We start from the raw sequence: 18,098 nt of genomic DNA, 5'->3' as shown, positions 1-18,098 counted from the left end.
AGAAAAATTATGTTTCCAAAATAAACTATAACACAACTGTTGTTAGAATCCAACCCTGGCCATTGCTTTTGAGTTCTTATTATTTGCCTACAATTTGGACTAAATCCTGAATTTCCTGGCTCCAACAAGTGTCCCCTAACACACCTGGATATAATATATTAAAAATCTTATTTTCAAGGATCCCATTTGGAATAAGATCTATTTTTGTGAAACTACTTAAACTAGGAATTATAATTATCTGTATGTTGGAATTTCTATTCCTTCTCGTCAAGGTCTGTACCTGTTGTTTGTCTCTTATTTTTAAAATCAATATCCTCTGCTCATGAAGTGATTATCCAATATATAGAAGAGTTCCCTGATCCACCTGTCTGGCGACACCCTGGGACCCATGAATATTTATAATTAAGTGTGATACAGTGTTATTCCTCAGACCCAGGCTCCTGACCCTAGTCAGCAAGAAGTAGCTGGAATGGTGGTCCCTGTAATCCCTCATGATGGAGGAATGTACATAGAACAGGGGGGATTAAAGAGTTAAACTAATGACTAACAGAAATTATTGAGCTTAAAGGATGGTGGATGAGAAAAGAAACAATTTGCTGAAATGCTGGAACTCCCTCCATTTGTAAGGTAACAAAACTGACTGAAACTGGTTTGAACCAACATGGCCAACGAGAGTCTGCACAGAGCTTGCTGATGTCACAGCCCGAATTTCCGCCACATGTTCCATGCTAACTCCTCCCAAATTTGCACGTGTGACCCAGGAGGAGGCAGGAAGAGATACCTGGGCGTGCCTGAGGACTTTCAGACCTCCCCTTTCCTTCCACCAATCACCCAGAATCAACCCCCTAAACCTTTTCTAATAAAAGCACTGTCTTAAAGCCAGCACAGGGAGACAGATTTGAGCTAGACTCCTGTCTCCTTGTTAGAGGACTCACAATAAAAGTGTTTCTTTTGTCAGGAACCCAGTGCCAATACTTTTCTGGGCATTGAGAGGTGAGCCCCTTTTGCTTCGTAACAATAACTGTTCAGAGAAACTTTGGTTCTGGAAAATACTGTGCTATTCACCAGTTCCATTTGGGGCCTCAGTTTTCTTGGGTGTAAAATGGGGTTGCTGTGACCTTTAGAAAGGGCTCAGCAGTGCCCGGCACATGGCAGGCATTTAGTCATGACGACTGTGCTTCCTCCCTTTCCCTGTTACCCAATGAGCTGTTTACTCAGCTTTTTCCTGGGCCTGTAATTTGAATCACAAATCTAGGTGCCCCAGCAGTCACTGGGACGCGTGCTTGATGGATATCTGTGTTTCCTGTCATCTGTCTTCCTCCTCCAAGCCGCATGTGAGATGCTGGTGCCCACGTGCTCTGCACTTCCCCTCCATGCAGCTGGCTGGCAGCAACGTCTCCATGAGTCTCCATGAGCGAATGTCCTCATCCATCCTATCACTGTTCCCATCCCCACACTTATAAAAATTTTTTACCATGTGCCACATCCATTGCTAGTTGTGGTTCACTACACGCCAGAACACTCTGATTATTCTGGAAGTTGTATGAGTGAAATATCACATGAAGTATGTGGATAGCGTCATAGCTTGCATTTGGCTGGGTTGTTGTTCCATGAAGGATATGTTCTCTCTCAAATTCTTCTTTGCCTAGCAGTGCAGTTAGAGACAGCCCCTTCTCTTGCGTAGGGAAGGAAGGGCTAGACTCTCGAGTCTGAAAGAGCTTCCTTTAAATCCCAGCTCTCCGGCTTCCCAGCTCCTCCAAGCACCAGTTTTCCTATGTGATACGGGGAATAGGATGAGTGGACCTCACATGCAGAAGATAGTACTTCACTGCTTTTCACGGTTTTCACTCTATCTGGGGCATCCCAGGTGCAGGTGAAGTCTTTTAAAGCAAGCTCGTTCCTTCCCTCTAGGTCTGAGTTCTCCAAGTGTGGTCCCTGGATCAGCATCACCCTAGAGCTTGTTAGAAATGCAAATGAGAAGCATTGCGGTGGAGGCCAACAACTTATGTTTCCACTAGCCCTCCAGGTGATTCTGATGCACACTCATGTTAGCCTATTACTGCATCAGACCACCAGGCAGAGAAGGCTTTTGGTTTCTGTTAGTGTTTTCATAATACTCATTTATTTTACATTAGTAGAGGGTTCCTATTTGGGGACGTCAGGGAGCAGTGTCTGGCTTGAGTGTTCTGGACATCCCAACCTCAGCAACACAAAAACCTCTACTGAACCTACAGAAGACTAGGGGAGTCACTGTCCTGCTTCCTGCTCAGCTGTGCAATCCCTGTGGAGGTTGGCAGGGTTTCTCCACTGAGGTCCAGGTTTACTTCCAGGGTCTAACTCAGGATTCTTAACTTTGGCACCGGGGGGTGTTATGATTTGAATATGTCACCCAAATTTCATAGGTTGGAAACTTAATCCCCAGTGCAACAGTGTCGAGGGGTCAAACCTTTAGGAGGTAGGTGATTAGGTCATGAGGCTCTGCCCTCATGAATGGATTGATGTCGTTACTGCAGGAGTGGGTTTGTTATAAAAGCGAGTTCTGCCCTCTCTGGCTCTCTCTTGCACATGCTCTCTTATCTGCCTTCTGCCATGGGATGATCTGGCAAGAAGGCCCTCCCCAGACGTGGGCCCCTTGACCTTGGAGTTCTCAGTTGCAAAGAACTTGACAGAATTGTGTCCATGTCCTAGGACTTTGTGGAAAGCAGAATTTAAGAGCAATGAACTAGGATATCTGGAACAAGAAATTTCTAAGCAAAATATTGAAGGAGGCTTCTTTTAACTTCTTGTGGTAGAATGAGAGAAGAAAGAAAGCATTTAAAGACAGAATTTGTAATTACAAGGGAAGCAGAATGGAAAGATTTGGAAAACTCTTAGCCTGGCCATGTCAATAATAAAGAAACACGTTCAGGAGTGAATACTAGGAGTGTGGTAAAGAGACCACTTGATAAGAAGTATAGATAGAATGAAGCCCAGGTTTTATTTACCAAGGCAAAGAGAATGACCCTTTGGCATTTCAGAGATCTTTGAGGTAAGCTAGGACCTTGAGGGCAAGGTTTCCGGAGAGGTGCCCATGGGACTTCAGCATTCGCTACCCTGCGCTGCCTCAGGGCTCTGCTCCCCAAAGTCCAGTGTAGCGCCCCTCATCGGCCGCAGCTGTGGCTCCAGCCGGCTCAGGTGTGGCTACTGCTGCCCTCCAGAGGGCGCAAGCGGTAAGCCTGGGCAGCATCCACCTGGAGCTGACTCTGCAGACCCGCAGAGCGCACTGGCTGTGGTGTCACGGGCTGTGACTTCCACCTAGATTTCAAAGAATATTGCAGACAGCCTGGGGGCCCAGGCAAAAACCTGCCGCAGTGGTATGTCATCTGAGAGAGTTCACACTAGGGAAATACCCAATGGAGCTGTGGGAGTGGGACGGCCACAAAAACCACAGAACTGTAGAGCTACCAGTGTGCAACACCAGCCTGGGAAAGCTGTAGGCACAGACTCTGACCCGTGAGAGCTGCGGGGTGGATTGAGCCCAGCAAAGCTGCAGGGCCGAGGCTGCCCGAGGCCCTAGGAGCCCCGCCCCCGCCCCAGTGTGCTCAGAAGACAAGACACGGGGCCAAGGAAGATGATTCTGGCGCCTGAAGATTTAATGTTGTTCACCATGTTGGGTTTTGGACTTACTTGGGGCCAGTTTCCCTTTTCTTCTTGCCTGTTATTATTTCTCCCTTTTGGAATGGAAATGCCTAGCCCATGCCTGTCCCACCACTGTATTTTGGAGTAAATAACTTGTTTAACTTCACAGGGCTCACAGCTGGAGGGAAATTTGGCTCAGGATAAATCACGCCTTAAGTCTCACTCACATCCGATTTAGATGAGACTCTGGACGTTGGACTTTTGAGTCGGTGCTGGAACAAGTTAAGATTTGGGGGGCTATGGGAATGGAATGAATGGGACAGAATGTTACGGTTTGAATATTTCCCCCAAAGTTCATGTGTTGGAAACAATCCTCAATGCAACAGTGTTGAGAGGTGGGACCTTAGGGGTGATTTAATGTCATTATTGTGGGAGTGGGTTCATTATTGTGAGAGTGAATGTTATAAAAATGAGTTTGAAAACCAAATACTGCATGTTCTCATTTATAAGGGGGAGCTAAGCTCTGGATGTGCATGGTCATACAGAGTGGATCAACAGTCACTGGAAACTCCAAAGGTGGGAGGGTGGGAGGGGGACAAGGGATGAAACATTACCTATTGGGTGCCATGTACACTCTTTAGGTGATGAGTACACTAAAAGCCCAGACTTCACCACTACACAGTTCATCCATGTAACAAAAAACATGTACCTGCTAAATTAAAAAAAAAATTTTTTAAAAGCCCTCTTGCTCTCTCTTGAACATGCTCTCTTGCCCTTCTGCCATGGGATGATACAGCAAGAAGGTCCTTGCCAGATGCAGGCCCCCTTGGCCTTGGGCTACCCAGCCTCCAGAACTGTGAGAAATAAACTTTTCTTTATAAATTACCCAGGCTGTGGTATTCTGTTACAGCAACACAAAATGGACTAAGAGGCCATCTGTGCGTTGTAGGATGTTCAGCGGCACCCCTGCTCTCCGCCCACTAGATGCCAATAGCAGTACACCCCTAGTTGTTAGCATTGAAAATGTCTCCAGGCCGGGCGCGGTGGCTCATGCCTGTAATCCTAGCACTCTGGGAGGTGGAGGCGGGTGGATCGCTCGAGGTCAGGAGTTCAAGACCAGCCTGAGCAAGAGCGAGGCCCCCGTCTCTACTAAAAATGGAAATAAATGATCTGGACAGATAAAAATATATATAGAAAAAAGTTAGCTGGGCATGGTGGCGCATGCCTGTAGTCCCAGCTACTTGGGAGGATGAGGCAGGAGGATTGCTTGAGCCCAGGAGTTTGAGGTTGCTGTGAGCTAGGCTGATGCCATGGCACTCTAGCCTGGGCAACAGAGCAAGACTCTGTCTCAAAAAAAAAAAAAAAAAAAAAAGAAAGAAAGAAAATGTCTCCAGACATTGTCAAATGTCCCTTGGGTGGGGGGACAATATCACATCACACCTTCCTTTGAGAACTCCTGGTCTTACTTGCATGACCGCTGGAGTAGAGGTGGTCACTGGGAAATTCTGTTGTCAGGAGAACCTGCTGTGGAGGGGTGAGCTGTGTAACTAGAAGGAAGCCTTCTAATTTCGGCTCCTCCAATTACTAGCCACATGACTTCTCTCCCTATCCCCTACTCACTCCTAGTCTCCCAAACCAAAAAAATCACACACACACAAACTTTATTTTCGTAAATGACTTTTACTTCTTTATCATTTCTCTTGACAGTAATTCTTGGCAATGTGCATATAATATGAAGGGAAGCAGAACTTTCAGAAGTCATCAAAGATATTGTCCTATTGTCCTCATTTTCTCAAACCATTAAAATATTTTCATTTATAAAAATTAATCTAAATATAAATATTGACACTAAAGATCAAAAACACTTGATGACAAAATAATTCTTCTGGAACTATAACATATGCTTATGGTTTTTAATAGTAAATTAAATCTTTGCACTTATTTGGCACAAGGAAACCTTTTATAAAAATTCAAATGCCACAGAGCAGGCTTCTTCTTCTTGTTTTTGTTTTTGCAAGGCTTACACAGTACACGTTTTTGTCAAAGAAAACTGAATATTTTAACACTGTAACACAACAATAGTTGCTTTTCATGCCTCTTAAAGAAAACATTCTATTTGGAAATCAGATCTTTTTTTTTGCTGTGTTTTTAAAAATTTGTTGTTTGTTTTGCTTTGAATCACCCCAACAGAAAAGCCGAAGATTTGCTTGTTTCAAAGGAGTCGTTCCTGTTGGATAACACATACATGGCATCAGCAGGGAGTATTACTGGAAGAAACGTAGACGCCCATCAGGAGTGGATCATAGCACATGAATCAGCAGCAAATCACACAGCAGCAAAAGAACATAGAGGTTGAAAACAACACAGAATTAGGCTTTTGTGAGGCATTCCAATTATAATTAGGTTAAAGGTGTGGCTTTGGCAAATTAATCTCTCTGGCCCTTAGTTATCAAATCTGAGACATGGGAATACATTCTGTGTAGGGTTGCTATAAGGATTAAAATGAGAACATCACCTCCTTCGGAGCAGGCACTTAACACTCATTAATCATACTACTTTCTTGCCTCCCATCTTTCGCCTTCTTCCTCGGATTCAGAATATATCAGGAGAAAACATTTTTTAAAAAGGTTGCTAATGCCCAACTAATTGAGTAAAATTCGGGTTCCATTTGCTTTTATAAGCACACTCTAGTCATGCATTTGAGACAGGTCCAAACAGACCACAAACGGGAGTTAGTATCAACTCGTCATGTCCATTAAATTCACAATTTGTCCTGGCTTTTCTCATGCCTGTAAATTTTCTAAGCCTATTCCCTAACCATTTTTGTCTTTAAGGTCATTTTGCTACTTTGATGAATACTTATTGGGAAATAAATTTTGGAGGACAAAAGTGTTCTCATGTGGTTTTATTTTTCAATAATTCATTTTCAGATGTGGTCATTGCTAAACTGCATGTTGATTCTGGACAGTGCCCTAAAGTTGAACCAGTGGTGGTCTTTTTCAAGCCCCTCTCCCCTTCAGAGTGGGGAAACTCAGTCAGCCCATTAAATTCTTAATGAGACATTGTTTCAGACCCAGGTGTGGCATGGGTGAGTCAGAGCTTTCCATCCTGTGGCTGGTGACCGCAAAGCAATGGGAACGACTGGTAGCGTGGCAAGCTAAGGCTTAGCAGGAAGGAGGTGGCTGAAGGGAGACCTGCAGCCTTGATGGGGAGCAGTCCCCAAATTAGACTGTCCCTCATGCTGACTGCAGGGGCTGGCTTTTCCCTTAGCATTTGTAAGACAAAGACGCTTGTGAGAGATTAACAAACACTGATGATGAATTAAACAATAACCTCCACTTTCCTTCCCTCCACCCCCCTCCAACAATGTTCCCTTGGACAAATTATTGACATGAAATTCTAGTTGAATCAAAGGGGTAAACAAAACAAAACAAAACAAAAAACCAAAGATCTTAAAGTCAACACACAGTAGCAAAAGCGAACAGGGAAAAGATGCATCTTCTGAACGTGGAGCTCTGTTGTTGGAAGCCAGCGTCTTGGTTTTCTGTCTTGGATTCCCCTGGGAGCCTAAGGCAGAGAGTGGGCAAGACCGCAATGCTCAAGTCTGAGACGGCTTTCTGGGTGAGGTATCAGGACAGCCCTGTGATGGTGCACTGTGGCTCCCCAGGCCTTGTCCTCAGGTGGAAATCCGTACAGTAATCGATGGCTGTTGGGTCAAGGCACTGTCGTGTACGGCCGAGGCAGTGGGTCACTGGCAGTGGAGTTCCATGGCGTTAATACATCACAGCTGACTCCAGAGAGGGCTCCTGCTGTGACATATGGAACACACTGTCAGCAGCCACTCGGCGAGAGGGAGACGAGGCAATTGAAAATAATGTTGACTGCTTTTTATATCAAAAACTATTCCTGCTCATCGACCAGTTAAATATTCTACCTCACTTAAAAAGTGATGTCATTTTGTTACATGTACTTCTTAATCCACCTGAAATTAATTACTTTTGGTATATAGTAATTATTTAACTTGCTTTCTTTCCCACTACCACCTCCATGGCCAATTTTCCAAGCACAATTGTTTGTTTGTTTCCTTAATAATCTATACCTTCTCTTCTGGTTTCTAATGCTTTTAAAAGATCATATAACACATTCTCGTATGTGCCTGTATCTATTTCTGAGCTTTCTATTCTATTTCCCTAATCATGTTTCTTTACAGCTTTGAATTTGTTTTGAAACCTGGCAGGAAAATCATTGTAATTTTTGCAAAATGCTTTTGTCTATTCTTTTTAATTTATTATTATATGAACTTGAATCTAAAGGAAATTCCACTGAGATTTTTATGAGAATTGGATTAAGCTATAAATTAATTTGGGAAGAAATGACTTTTCTTATGGAACTATTGATGTGATTTATTAATTGATATCACAATATTTAAGGTACCCTTACATTCCTACAAAATCTACCTGGCAATTTATTTATTTAATGCACTACTGTGTTTAATTTGCTAATATTTTAATTCATATTCGTCATTTCTCTGAAAAAGTATAATCAGCATGTTTTGTGTGTATCTGCGCATGCCTGGGCATGGGGAACATACACATGCTTACCAGCATGTTAGGCTTCCATAGTCTGGGTTCTGATAGTTTTACAACATCGATCTCTTAACCTTCAATTTTTTAATGCTCTGGAATATCTTCTATGTAGCATGGGAATTAACTGTTTCTTAAAAATTAATCTGCAAAATCATTTGGCCATGGAATATTTTTTGGAAGGTTTAATAAATTTAAAAATTTCTTTTTATTTCTTAAGTCAGTTTTTAGTAATATTCTGGTTTGAGTCTGATTTTATTAGTATTGACTATTTTAAAACTTATTAGGATAATTTTATATCACATTGTACATTTATATAAAAATTTTATATCCTATTATAATCTCTTAAAGTTTTTCTTAATGTGACTTACAAAAAAAAATTCCTATTTTTTTCCAAATAATCAACTCTTGAATTTATGATAATTACTATAGTTTTCTGGTCATAATTAATTGGTTTTTGTTTACCTTTGATGTCTGGAACTCAATGTCTAGTTCATTTGTTTTACTTCTTCTTTAAGAAGTAAGAAAATGTTTCACACTATGAATTTGACTCAGTGTAGTTTTATATGTAACCTATTTGCTTTGATATATATAAAATGTTATTTTCTAAAGGCTCTGTGGATTTGCTTTTTTCTTTAATTCAATAGTTACTTTGAAGTGTGTATGCGAGAGTGTGCATGATTATGTGCATGCATAGTTGTGTATGTGGGTACAAATGCTTTCTAATTTCCAAGTAGGGTTTCTGCTTAACTTTTGTTCTAATTTCCTAGATTTGCCCTGTCCAATATGGTAGCCACTAGCCACATGTGGCTATTTACATTTCGATGAACTAAAATTAACTAAAATTTAAAAATCAGTTCCTACAATGCAATAGCTGCATTTCAAGTGCTTAATAGCCACATGTGGCTATTTACATTTCGATGAACTAAAATTAACTAAAATTTAAAAATCAGTTCCTACAATGCAATAGCTGCATTTCAAGTGCTTAATAGCCACATGTGGCTAGTGGCTATTGTACTGGACATTGCAGATGTAGAATAGTGCCATATCATTATACGAAGTTCCATGAGACAGAATTGCTCTAGATTACATTTGGCATTGTGGTCACTGAAGGTAGTTTTACACTTTCTACTTTTTGGGATTTATTGAGGTTTGCTTGCTAAGCTGGTATAAAATCAATTTTTATAAATGGTTCATTGATGCTTGGGAAGAAAGTGAATAACCTGTAAAGTGTAAAGTTGAATAAACATCTTTTTTTTTTTTTTTTTTTGAGACAGACTCTCGCTCTGTTACCCAGGCTAGAGTGCCATGGCATCAGCCTAGCTCACAGCAACCTCAAACTCCTGGGCTCAAACCATCCTCCTGCCTCAGCCTCCCAAGCATTAAGACAAAGATGACAGTTACCATCAAATCCTTGGTGGTACTTTTCCTTTCTTTAGTCCTGTTCATTAATAGACTACAGGCACACACCACCATGCCTGGCTAATTTTTTCTGGTTTTAGTAGAGACGGGGTCTCTCTCCTGCTCAGGCTGGTCTCCTGAGCTCAAGAGATCCTCCTGCCTCAGCCTCCTAGAGTGTTAGGATTATAGGCGTGAGCCACTGCACCGGGCAAATAAACATCTTAATTAAAGCTTAATAATTACACTACTCAATTCTCTAATTTGTTTATGGTATACTTGTGCTGCTAAAGGATGATAAGGGAGTTTTAAAGTCACCAACCATGGCGCTATAAATTGTATTGCTCTATTGTCTGCCAAACTGAGAAAGCCTCATGACTTAACTACCTTATTTTACCAAAATTAAAACATCCTTTCTCCTTGTTTTCTCTCAATGCTTCTTGTCTTGAACTCTCCTTTGGCTGAAAGTAAAATTGCTTCCCTTTCTTTTCTGTTTTTGTTTAGTAAATATTGCCCATTCTTTCATTTTTAATCTCTCTGTGTTACTTTAAGGTAATTTACTTTTATTTCATTTTAAAAAGCAACTTATTGAGGTGAAATCCACATAACATAAAATTAACCATTTGAAAGTGAACAATTCAGTGGTATTTAATACATTCACAAGGTTGCACCACTACCACCTTTATCTAGTTTCAATATATTTCCATCACTCTAAAGTAAAACCCCTTACCCATTGAGCAGTTTCTTCCTATTCTCCCTCCCCACGGCTCCTGGCAACCACCAATCTATGTTCTGTCTCTGCTAAAGATAATTTATTTTTAACTATCTTATTTATAACCAATTCCTCCCCTGACCCTGGTGGTCTGCCCTTTTAATGTGGTAATGCATCTTTTTAGTTCTTTTAAGTAACAGCCAGGAGCAAGGTGAATAGACTGTAAAAGGTCAGGGTCAGTGGCTGGCCAATGAAGGAAGGCAGTGAGTGGCACTGTGGCCATACAGTGCGTAAGGGGGTAGACTGTGGTTCAGAATGATGTGCCCACCATCATGCCATTACCTGTGTTTCTGTGCTCATGAGACAGGGACAATGAGGGGGAGGGGAGGGACGGGTGATGCAGGAAAGGCAACAGATTGTCCTGCTTCAATCTTGTCATCCCAGACATGATCTACACTCAGCCTAACTGGTCACTGAGACAGCTCAGTTGGATCATCAGTTCCTATATACGCAGCATCAAGCATTTGCTAAAATTCTAACACATATTTTGGTTTTTAAGCAAATGATCCATTAGCCCGCTTTATATGATATCTAGAGTTTGTGCAAATTATCTATTGCCCCTACCTTTGTCACATTTAGGGATAGCTGCTGATTTTTTTGAAGAATACAGCATTAATGGCTAAAAGGAAATTTAAGGAAGAGTGAATACGGATGGAAAACAAAAACTCATACACCTCAACCATACCTTATAGTCCTGTGTACATATATTTTTATTTCTCTTATATCAAATCTGGTTCCTACTAGGAGCTGGAGATATAATTGAGAGGACATGTCCACATTTTAAGAGGTTAGCAATACCAGGGAGGATGTTATTCACCTTATTGAGAACCTCCAAAGCCAGGGGACCATGAAACCATGCAGGGAAGATGCTTTTTGGGGCTGTGACGGGGGTAGGGGGTGGGAGGTTGTGGCGCAGAAGGGAAGGCTGCAGAATGGAGACACCATCCACAGTGAAGGTGATGAGCATTAAGGCACAGATGACATTTACCGTCAAATCCTTGGTGGTGCTTTTCCTTTCTTTAGTCCTGTTTGTTGAGGAGCCTTGGAGAATGAAGTTGCGGTTAAATGTTTTAATGGTGGTCACTGAAGATGTCTCAATTTTTTCAGCTAAAAGGAAATAAATGGGAATAAGCATTACCCAGAAGATGGACTGCTTGTTAAGGAAAAAGACCAGGTGGCCAGATTACTTGGGTTTTTATTCTAGGCTTGGCATCTCATTCCTGTACTGTGTTTGTTGCAGAATCTTTTTATTTTGTGTTTATTTTTATGATTGACCAAATAAGTCAAGGGATCATTTGCAGCTTTCTGGGAAAAGGTAGCTTGGAAATAACCCAATAGAGTCCATAAATTCTTATTGACAACCCTGAAGTATAAAAGGCTGCAAATATTTATAACTTTGGAGCCCAAATCATCTGACTACAAAACCTGACCTGAACTGACATGTGGCTATTTAAGGTCCTTGTCCATCTCACCAAGTGTGAATGTTCTCATGCTTCGCTGCAAGGACATCAATGTGTTTGATTATCAGATGCTGCCCACACGCCATGGGGGGTGTTAAGAAATATATAGCACATGTAATGTGTGCCTCATTAGCTTTATAGTGCCCAAGAAATTGTGAAATACATATGGACTCAAGCGTTTCAAATAAAGGATCATAGACCTGTGATAAATTTTAACTGTATATGGTTTTGCAGAATATAAAGTAAGCATTCAATAAATGTTTGTTAAATGATGAATGCCAGAACCAAGGCTCAAATGCACATCTTCTGACTTTCTGTTCCTCTTTTTGTAAATCAAAATTTCTCTTGTGGCTTCTGAACCGAGGGAAATTGTTAAAAATGTCCACTGGATAAAGGTGACATGACTGGCATCGCTGGAGTCCCTTTTAGGTTGGACACTGTGGCAGATGCTTTTGGTGTTCTGTCCACTTCTCCCTGACAGTCACCATTCCAGCACATTCCAGCAGATCCTACCGCAAGCACTGCCACTTGTTCTTGGCTCGTGCTGGGGCAGATCAGAAGTGCCAGGGAGTTAGTGCTCCCAGAAGTAACCCTCAGCCAGTGATGGATGGGAGTTAGAGGACACATAGCCCATCTTCCTCCCCTTTGGGCAGGGAACTCTGAGGTGCAGTCAACTTTCTCTTTCAGAGGTGCCCGGGAGGAGTTAGCTTACCTGCCCAGAGAAATAACCTACTAACTAAAGGTGCCCTGTGTTGGCTCACTTTCCTTCCCTGAATCATTTCTCTCCTCCCCTACTCGTGCTTCCTGGAGTCACCTCCTAAATAAATTACTTGCAATCCCATCCTTGTCACAGGGTTTCTTTTTTTTACCCCAAGATTATTACAGGGGTTCAAACACTTTGGTTACATAAATTGTCTTTGCACCACCAGAGTCACAGCCACAAGCATGCCCATCCCCCAGACAGCACACACCGCACCCGATAGGTGTGAGTTTATCCATCCCCTCCTCCCCCTCCCGCCTGACCGATACCTGAAGAATGTTACTTCCGTGTGTGTGTGTATGTGTTGATCAGTTAGTACCAATTTAATGGTACTAATTACATGTGGTGTTTGTTTTTCCATTCTTGTGATGCTTCACTGAGAAGAATGGTCTCCAGCTCCATCCAGGATAATATAAGAGGTACTATATCACCATTGTTTTTTGTGGCTGAGTAGAACTCCATGGTAAACATATACCACATTTTATTAATCCACTCATGTATTGATGGGCACTTGGGTTGTTTCTACATCTTTGCAATTGTGAATTGTGCTGCTATAAACATACGAGTGTAGGTGTCTTTTTTATAGAATGTCTTTTTTCCCTTTTGGCAAATACCCAGTAGTGGGATTGCTGGATCAAATGGTAGTTCTACTTTTAGTTCTTTGAGGTAGCTCTATATTATTTTCCACAGAGGTTTCTTCAGTGGGGACCCAAGTCAAGACAGATAAGAGCAATTCTGCATGAGAACTCTTCATTTGACCTGGCCCTCAAACTCAGATCTCTGAGTTACTCACAGTAAATGATTCAGGCTGAATTTTTTGGTAGCTCTGTGGTTTTAATCTAAGCATACCTGTCACCGGTGGAGCAGGCAATTTCCTCCTTTGCTGCCTTGATGTGTCTATGGTTTGTATCTACAAACAGAACATAATGATCAATATACCTTTGCAAAGCCAAAGATATTTTATCTTCTAAATTTTCCAGGTCATGCAACATTCCAACAGAGGGAGTGAGGGACAAACACACCTGGTTCCTTTGCTTCTGAGCCCGTTTTCTTGTGAGGCGCCCACACGGTGCTATGTTTAATCCTGCAATGGTCAGGGCTGAAATCCGGCTCTCGATATCAGAAATCTTAATGCAACAGAAAGACAGGATTGGCAGAGAGAAAATACAGATGGGGAGAATCTTTGTTAAAACTGTTATTGAGCTTATAAAGAACAAATCTGCTTTGATGTATGTTCATTCATTTGTTCAACTTCTACCAGGCACCTGTCTACAGTGTGTAGTGGGAAGATAAAACACAAGCCCTTCTTTATAGATTTACATTTCTAATTTGGTAGCTACAAGCATGTCAACAACCCTGTCAGAGTGTGCCTAGGGATAAATGGAAGCCTGGGGGCACTATGGGAGCCCCAGCCCAGGGCCACTGGACTTGGCACAGGGGCGGGGGTAGGGTGGTCGTGGAAGTCTTCCTTAGAAGCCAACATGTGAACTGAGCATTGAAAGGCAAGTGTAATTTATAGGTCCTGCTTCCTTCTTCCATAACTTCATGAATCCAAAAACAACAGCACCAGATTTTAGGAGGGAGGCCCACCAGCACCCGGTCCAACTTAAGAGGCCAAGCGGCTTCGAGAAACTCCCTCCCCTCTCTGGGCATCAGTTTCCTCATTTGTAACCTGGGAGGGTCAGAGAGAACTCAGATTTCCTTCCTGCAGAGTCTGAAGGCAGAAACAGACAGCAAGAGCCCACTTAGTTCCTGGGGAGAAGGGATGAAGAAGTCACTGTCCCTGCCCTTAGGAAAAGGGCATTACTATGTGCCAGGAACCATGCTAAGTGCATTAAACACACGAACTCATCCATCTCTCAAAATAATTCCATGAAGTAAGTGCCTTTTCTTGGTTTCACAGATGACAAAACTGTGGCTCAAAGGGATAAATGATAAGCCCAATATTTCATAGCTGGTCTGGGGCAAGGCTTGGAATTAATGTCAATGTCCATGCTCCCACCACATTGCCGTATTCTCAGAGGACTTGCCAAGGCCTGGCATGGGGGACACTGGAAGAGGCAGGAAGAGGCTAGCAGAGTCGGGGGGAGAGGCAGGCATCTGCGGAGATGGCACGTCCTGGGTGTTGCTATCACACACTACCGTGAAGGCAGGCCCAGCAGCCAGCATGTGTGTGCCCCAGCCCTGAGGTCTCTGCTGCCTCCCTTCGCCCTCCACAATTTTGTGCTACTCAAGACAAATTCTAGTTATGCCATCATTTACTGAGGGCTTCCTTGGACAAAGCCTGCTGGGATAGGTGCTAGAGGAAGTGCAGGGACAAGGGCTCAAGGGTCAGCAGATTTGGGGATGCCTCCCCTACCCCCGAGAGGTGGCAGCCTCGGTCAGAGGAGGGGAAGGTAGGTGAAGGCCACGTCTGTGGCAGCTGATGGCAGGGTGCAAGTGAAGCTGCTCAGTAACCAGCCCCAGAAGGAGCCATTGTGAGCCCTGCCCCTTCCTGTCCCCCAGATGCCTTCCTGTTCTGACTGCTCAGATTTCACCTTGAGAGTTGCAATCCTTTGGTTTATAGATCAATAAATTATACACGCCTCTGAGAAAAGTTGCAGGCTAAGCTTTTACCAGTCACTTGCAACTGGTGTGGATTAGATGCCCACATTCTTGCCCGGGAGCAGTTTTGATGGAAAGCCTTGCTCAGAGGGCCCTGGAAGACATGGTCAAGGTGAAAGCAAGCTGCTGACCTCATGTTCTGATTGTTAGGTTCTAGAATAAGAAGCTTTAGTCCATAGGACAAAGGACAAAGAAAGAGGAAAGGAGACTACTGGGGGCTGATTTGGTTTATATTTTGTTATCTCTCTATATAATTAGGTCCCACTTCATTCCTAAGACTGCATGCCTAACCAGCCACGGACTTGCTAGAAGGGGATGACCAATTCAGCTCCGAGTCTCCCAGGAGCCAAAGCCAAGAGCCCAGTGTAGGACTCTATGTCCACAAGATAAAGACCAAGTACTCAGAAGAGCAGCTTTTCCTGACACTAAGAGTTCAGAGAGACTGTCTCCAGGAATGCTCCTAGAAACCACCTTGCATGACAGCACCCTTAGCACACTCCCCAGGGGTCACTCTGCAATCTCCTTCAGCACTGGACAATGACAGTCTGTCCCAAAGGTAAACTCTAAGTTGACAACATCCTTAGAATCTGTCCCAATCCAAAAGCACAATTTAGCACATCTATCCTCCTCAGGGGGGACCCTCCCATCATCCTACAGGAAACCCTCTGTGTGAGATGAGACTAGACTTCGGAAGAGAACAGACTACAGGCAGCAACTCCCAGTGTAGGGAGAGTCTCCACATGCCTGCAGGTCCTGTTGAGAGATCTGCAGAGCTGACGGCAGGGTCAACAATCTCCCAGGCAAATTAAGGACTCCTAGGTGAGTGCATTCACCTGAAGGCAGGACCAACACTTGTCTCAGGAAACCACACAGCACAGTCTGGTTGAGAATGTGGGCTGTGAGGTAGGAAAGACTTGGGTTAAAATCCAGGTTTTATTACTTTCTAGCTATTGAAAGTAGCTTCAGGCAAGTGGTTTAACCTTTTGGAGCCTCAGTTTCCTCAGATATAAAAGGAGAATAATAACAGTAGCCACTTCATGGGGTTGCTGAAAAGATTAAACACAATGAAGAGGTAAAGCACTAAGCACAACTCCTGGCACAAAGTAAGGCTCACTGATCACTGGGTATTTATTATTGATAACATTATCATTATGTTTAAAAATAAATAATAAAATAGGCACATTTAAAAGCATGCAAAATGGACATTTGGGACACTAGGATTTTCTGCCATAAAACATGGCTCTAAGAATTTAAGTATAGAAAAATTTGGAAGCAGGAATAACTAATTATCCAAGACAATCCTCCCAACACCCATAAATATTACTTCCTGCTACATCACTCAAGAAGTATTTGCTGCACAATGGTACCAGAAAACAAATAATTTGATTCTCCTGTATATAACTTTGATAATAAATTGATCAAGTCTTGGGGAAATTTATAGAAAATAATTTTTTTTGAGGAGAGTTGCTCTTCAGTCATTCTTACTGACGATGAATAGTCAACAGGGCCATCTGTCTGCTGCGACCACTTCTAGTCCACAGCACTAACCCACCCACACAGCAGAGAACTGTGCCCTCTCATTCTCAAGAGTGGTTAATGATGTCAGGAGATGTGATTTTCTTTAAATTCAAAATGTTTACTTTTAAAATAAATATCACCTGAGATTGTCATCTTCTCTATCCAGAGGTGTTTTCTATTGACCACAATTCTCCCAAGGGTGCAGTTTTAAGATGCAGAATCTATAGAAATATCAGTGGACCAGGGGGTCTACAGTGAATTTATGCTGCAGAGACCAGTGTTTCTCAAACTTGAGTAACATATGGGCCCCTTTGAAGGAAAACAAATTGTCATGGGTTCCTGAGACTATGTACATGTCTGCAGACTCCGGTTGGGGAATCAGTGGCTTAGTCCACGGTCAATTTTGACTGACAGAGTCCAAGGCCAAGGGGGAACATCCACAAAAACTGCAAACAGGCTTCTTCACAAAGTTATGGAGATTACAGCAATCAGTTCTGAAATAGCCATATCTACATCTGGCTTGCTCCTCATGCAAAATATTGGCCTGAGAAATCTATGCTTCCAATCTCATTCATTTATTCATCCCATTTTTATTAAGTGCCAAATCTGTGTTAGGTACTGTGCTAGGCACTGGGGTTACTGTGGTAAGTTACCTGCTAGTCCTGTCCTCATGGAGCTTTTAGTCTATAACAAGAAAACTGGCATTAAATAAGTAATTAACAACATGATAAGGGTCAGATAAGGGTGGTCTTGGGGTGGAATGGGAACCTGTATAGCAAAGAGACCTACATATGGTTCAGGACATTTGTCAAAGAGGAAACTGGCATAAGGTTTTAAAGGGAAGTCCAATATATTACCAAGGCTATGATTTGGGAGAGAAGAGGGCTGTACTTTAAAAAGCGAGTATTTGGTGGATTCCACCTGGAAGGACCATATTCATGCAAGAGTGCTGGAGAGGATGGCAACCGATAGATACCATGGCTCCCTCTTTCCCCCTGGGGGCCCCCATCTGGGCAGAGAGGAGAGTTCTCACCTGGAGCTCAGCATGGTGGACCTGGGCTGCAGCTGTGGCCACCTGATCCTCCAGGTCTGCCAGCTGGGTCTCATCAGTGCCACTGTGGATGCAGCGGGCAGCATCTTCCAGCTCAGTCAGCTGACTCTCCAGGCCGTACACGGTGCCTGCTGCCAGGTACACCTGGAGGGAGAGCACTGCCTGTTAGCTCAGGTCTGCAGCCCTAGGGCTGGTTCGGGCCCTTTCAGGGGGCCCTGGTAATTCAGGGGAGTGAGAGAGAACCAGGCTGGACATTTGGATAACATTTAGCAACGTTCTTCACACTTAAGTGGTAGTGTGGGGTCTTGCCACCCCCTCACTGTCAACCAGACCT

At 43.0% G+C, this 18,098-nt stretch overlaps 1 protein-coding gene across 2 annotated transcripts in view; it reads right to left on the bottom strand.

Moving 5' to 3' along the window:
• Nucleotides 1–6,427: 6,427 nt before the first annotated feature.
• MYRIP (myosin VIIA and Rab interacting protein) overlaps nucleotides 6,428–18,098 on the bottom strand; it is a 287,231-nt gene continuing 275,560 nt past the window's right edge. For both annotated transcript variants that reach the window (XM_069473478.1, XM_069473479.1), the window contains 5 exons: nucleotides 17,747–17,908; nucleotides 13,614–13,718; nucleotides 13,441–13,501; nucleotides 11,360–11,478; nucleotides 6,428–7,424 (listed from right to left, as the gene is read on the bottom strand). In XM_069473478.1, coding sequence (XP_069329579.1) covers nucleotides 7,392–7,424; nucleotides 11,360–11,478; nucleotides 13,441–13,501; nucleotides 13,614–13,718; nucleotides 17,747–17,908 — 480 coding nt within the window. In that variant the 3' untranslated portion in view covers nucleotides 6,428–7,391. The remainder of the gene's footprint in view (nucleotides 7,425–11,359; nucleotides 11,479–13,440; nucleotides 13,502–13,613; nucleotides 13,719–17,746; nucleotides 17,909–18,098) is intronic.

The sequence above is a fragment of the Eulemur rufifrons genome, chromosome 7 (genome assembly GCF_041146395.1).
Source record: "Eulemur rufifrons isolate Redbay chromosome 7, OSU_ERuf_1, whole genome shotgun sequence".
Lineage (NCBI taxonomy): Eukaryota > Metazoa > Chordata > Mammalia > Primates > Lemuridae > Eulemur > Eulemur rufifrons.
Note: the sequence above shows the minus strand (reverse complement) of the source record. Positions and strands in the feature narration are given on the sequence as shown.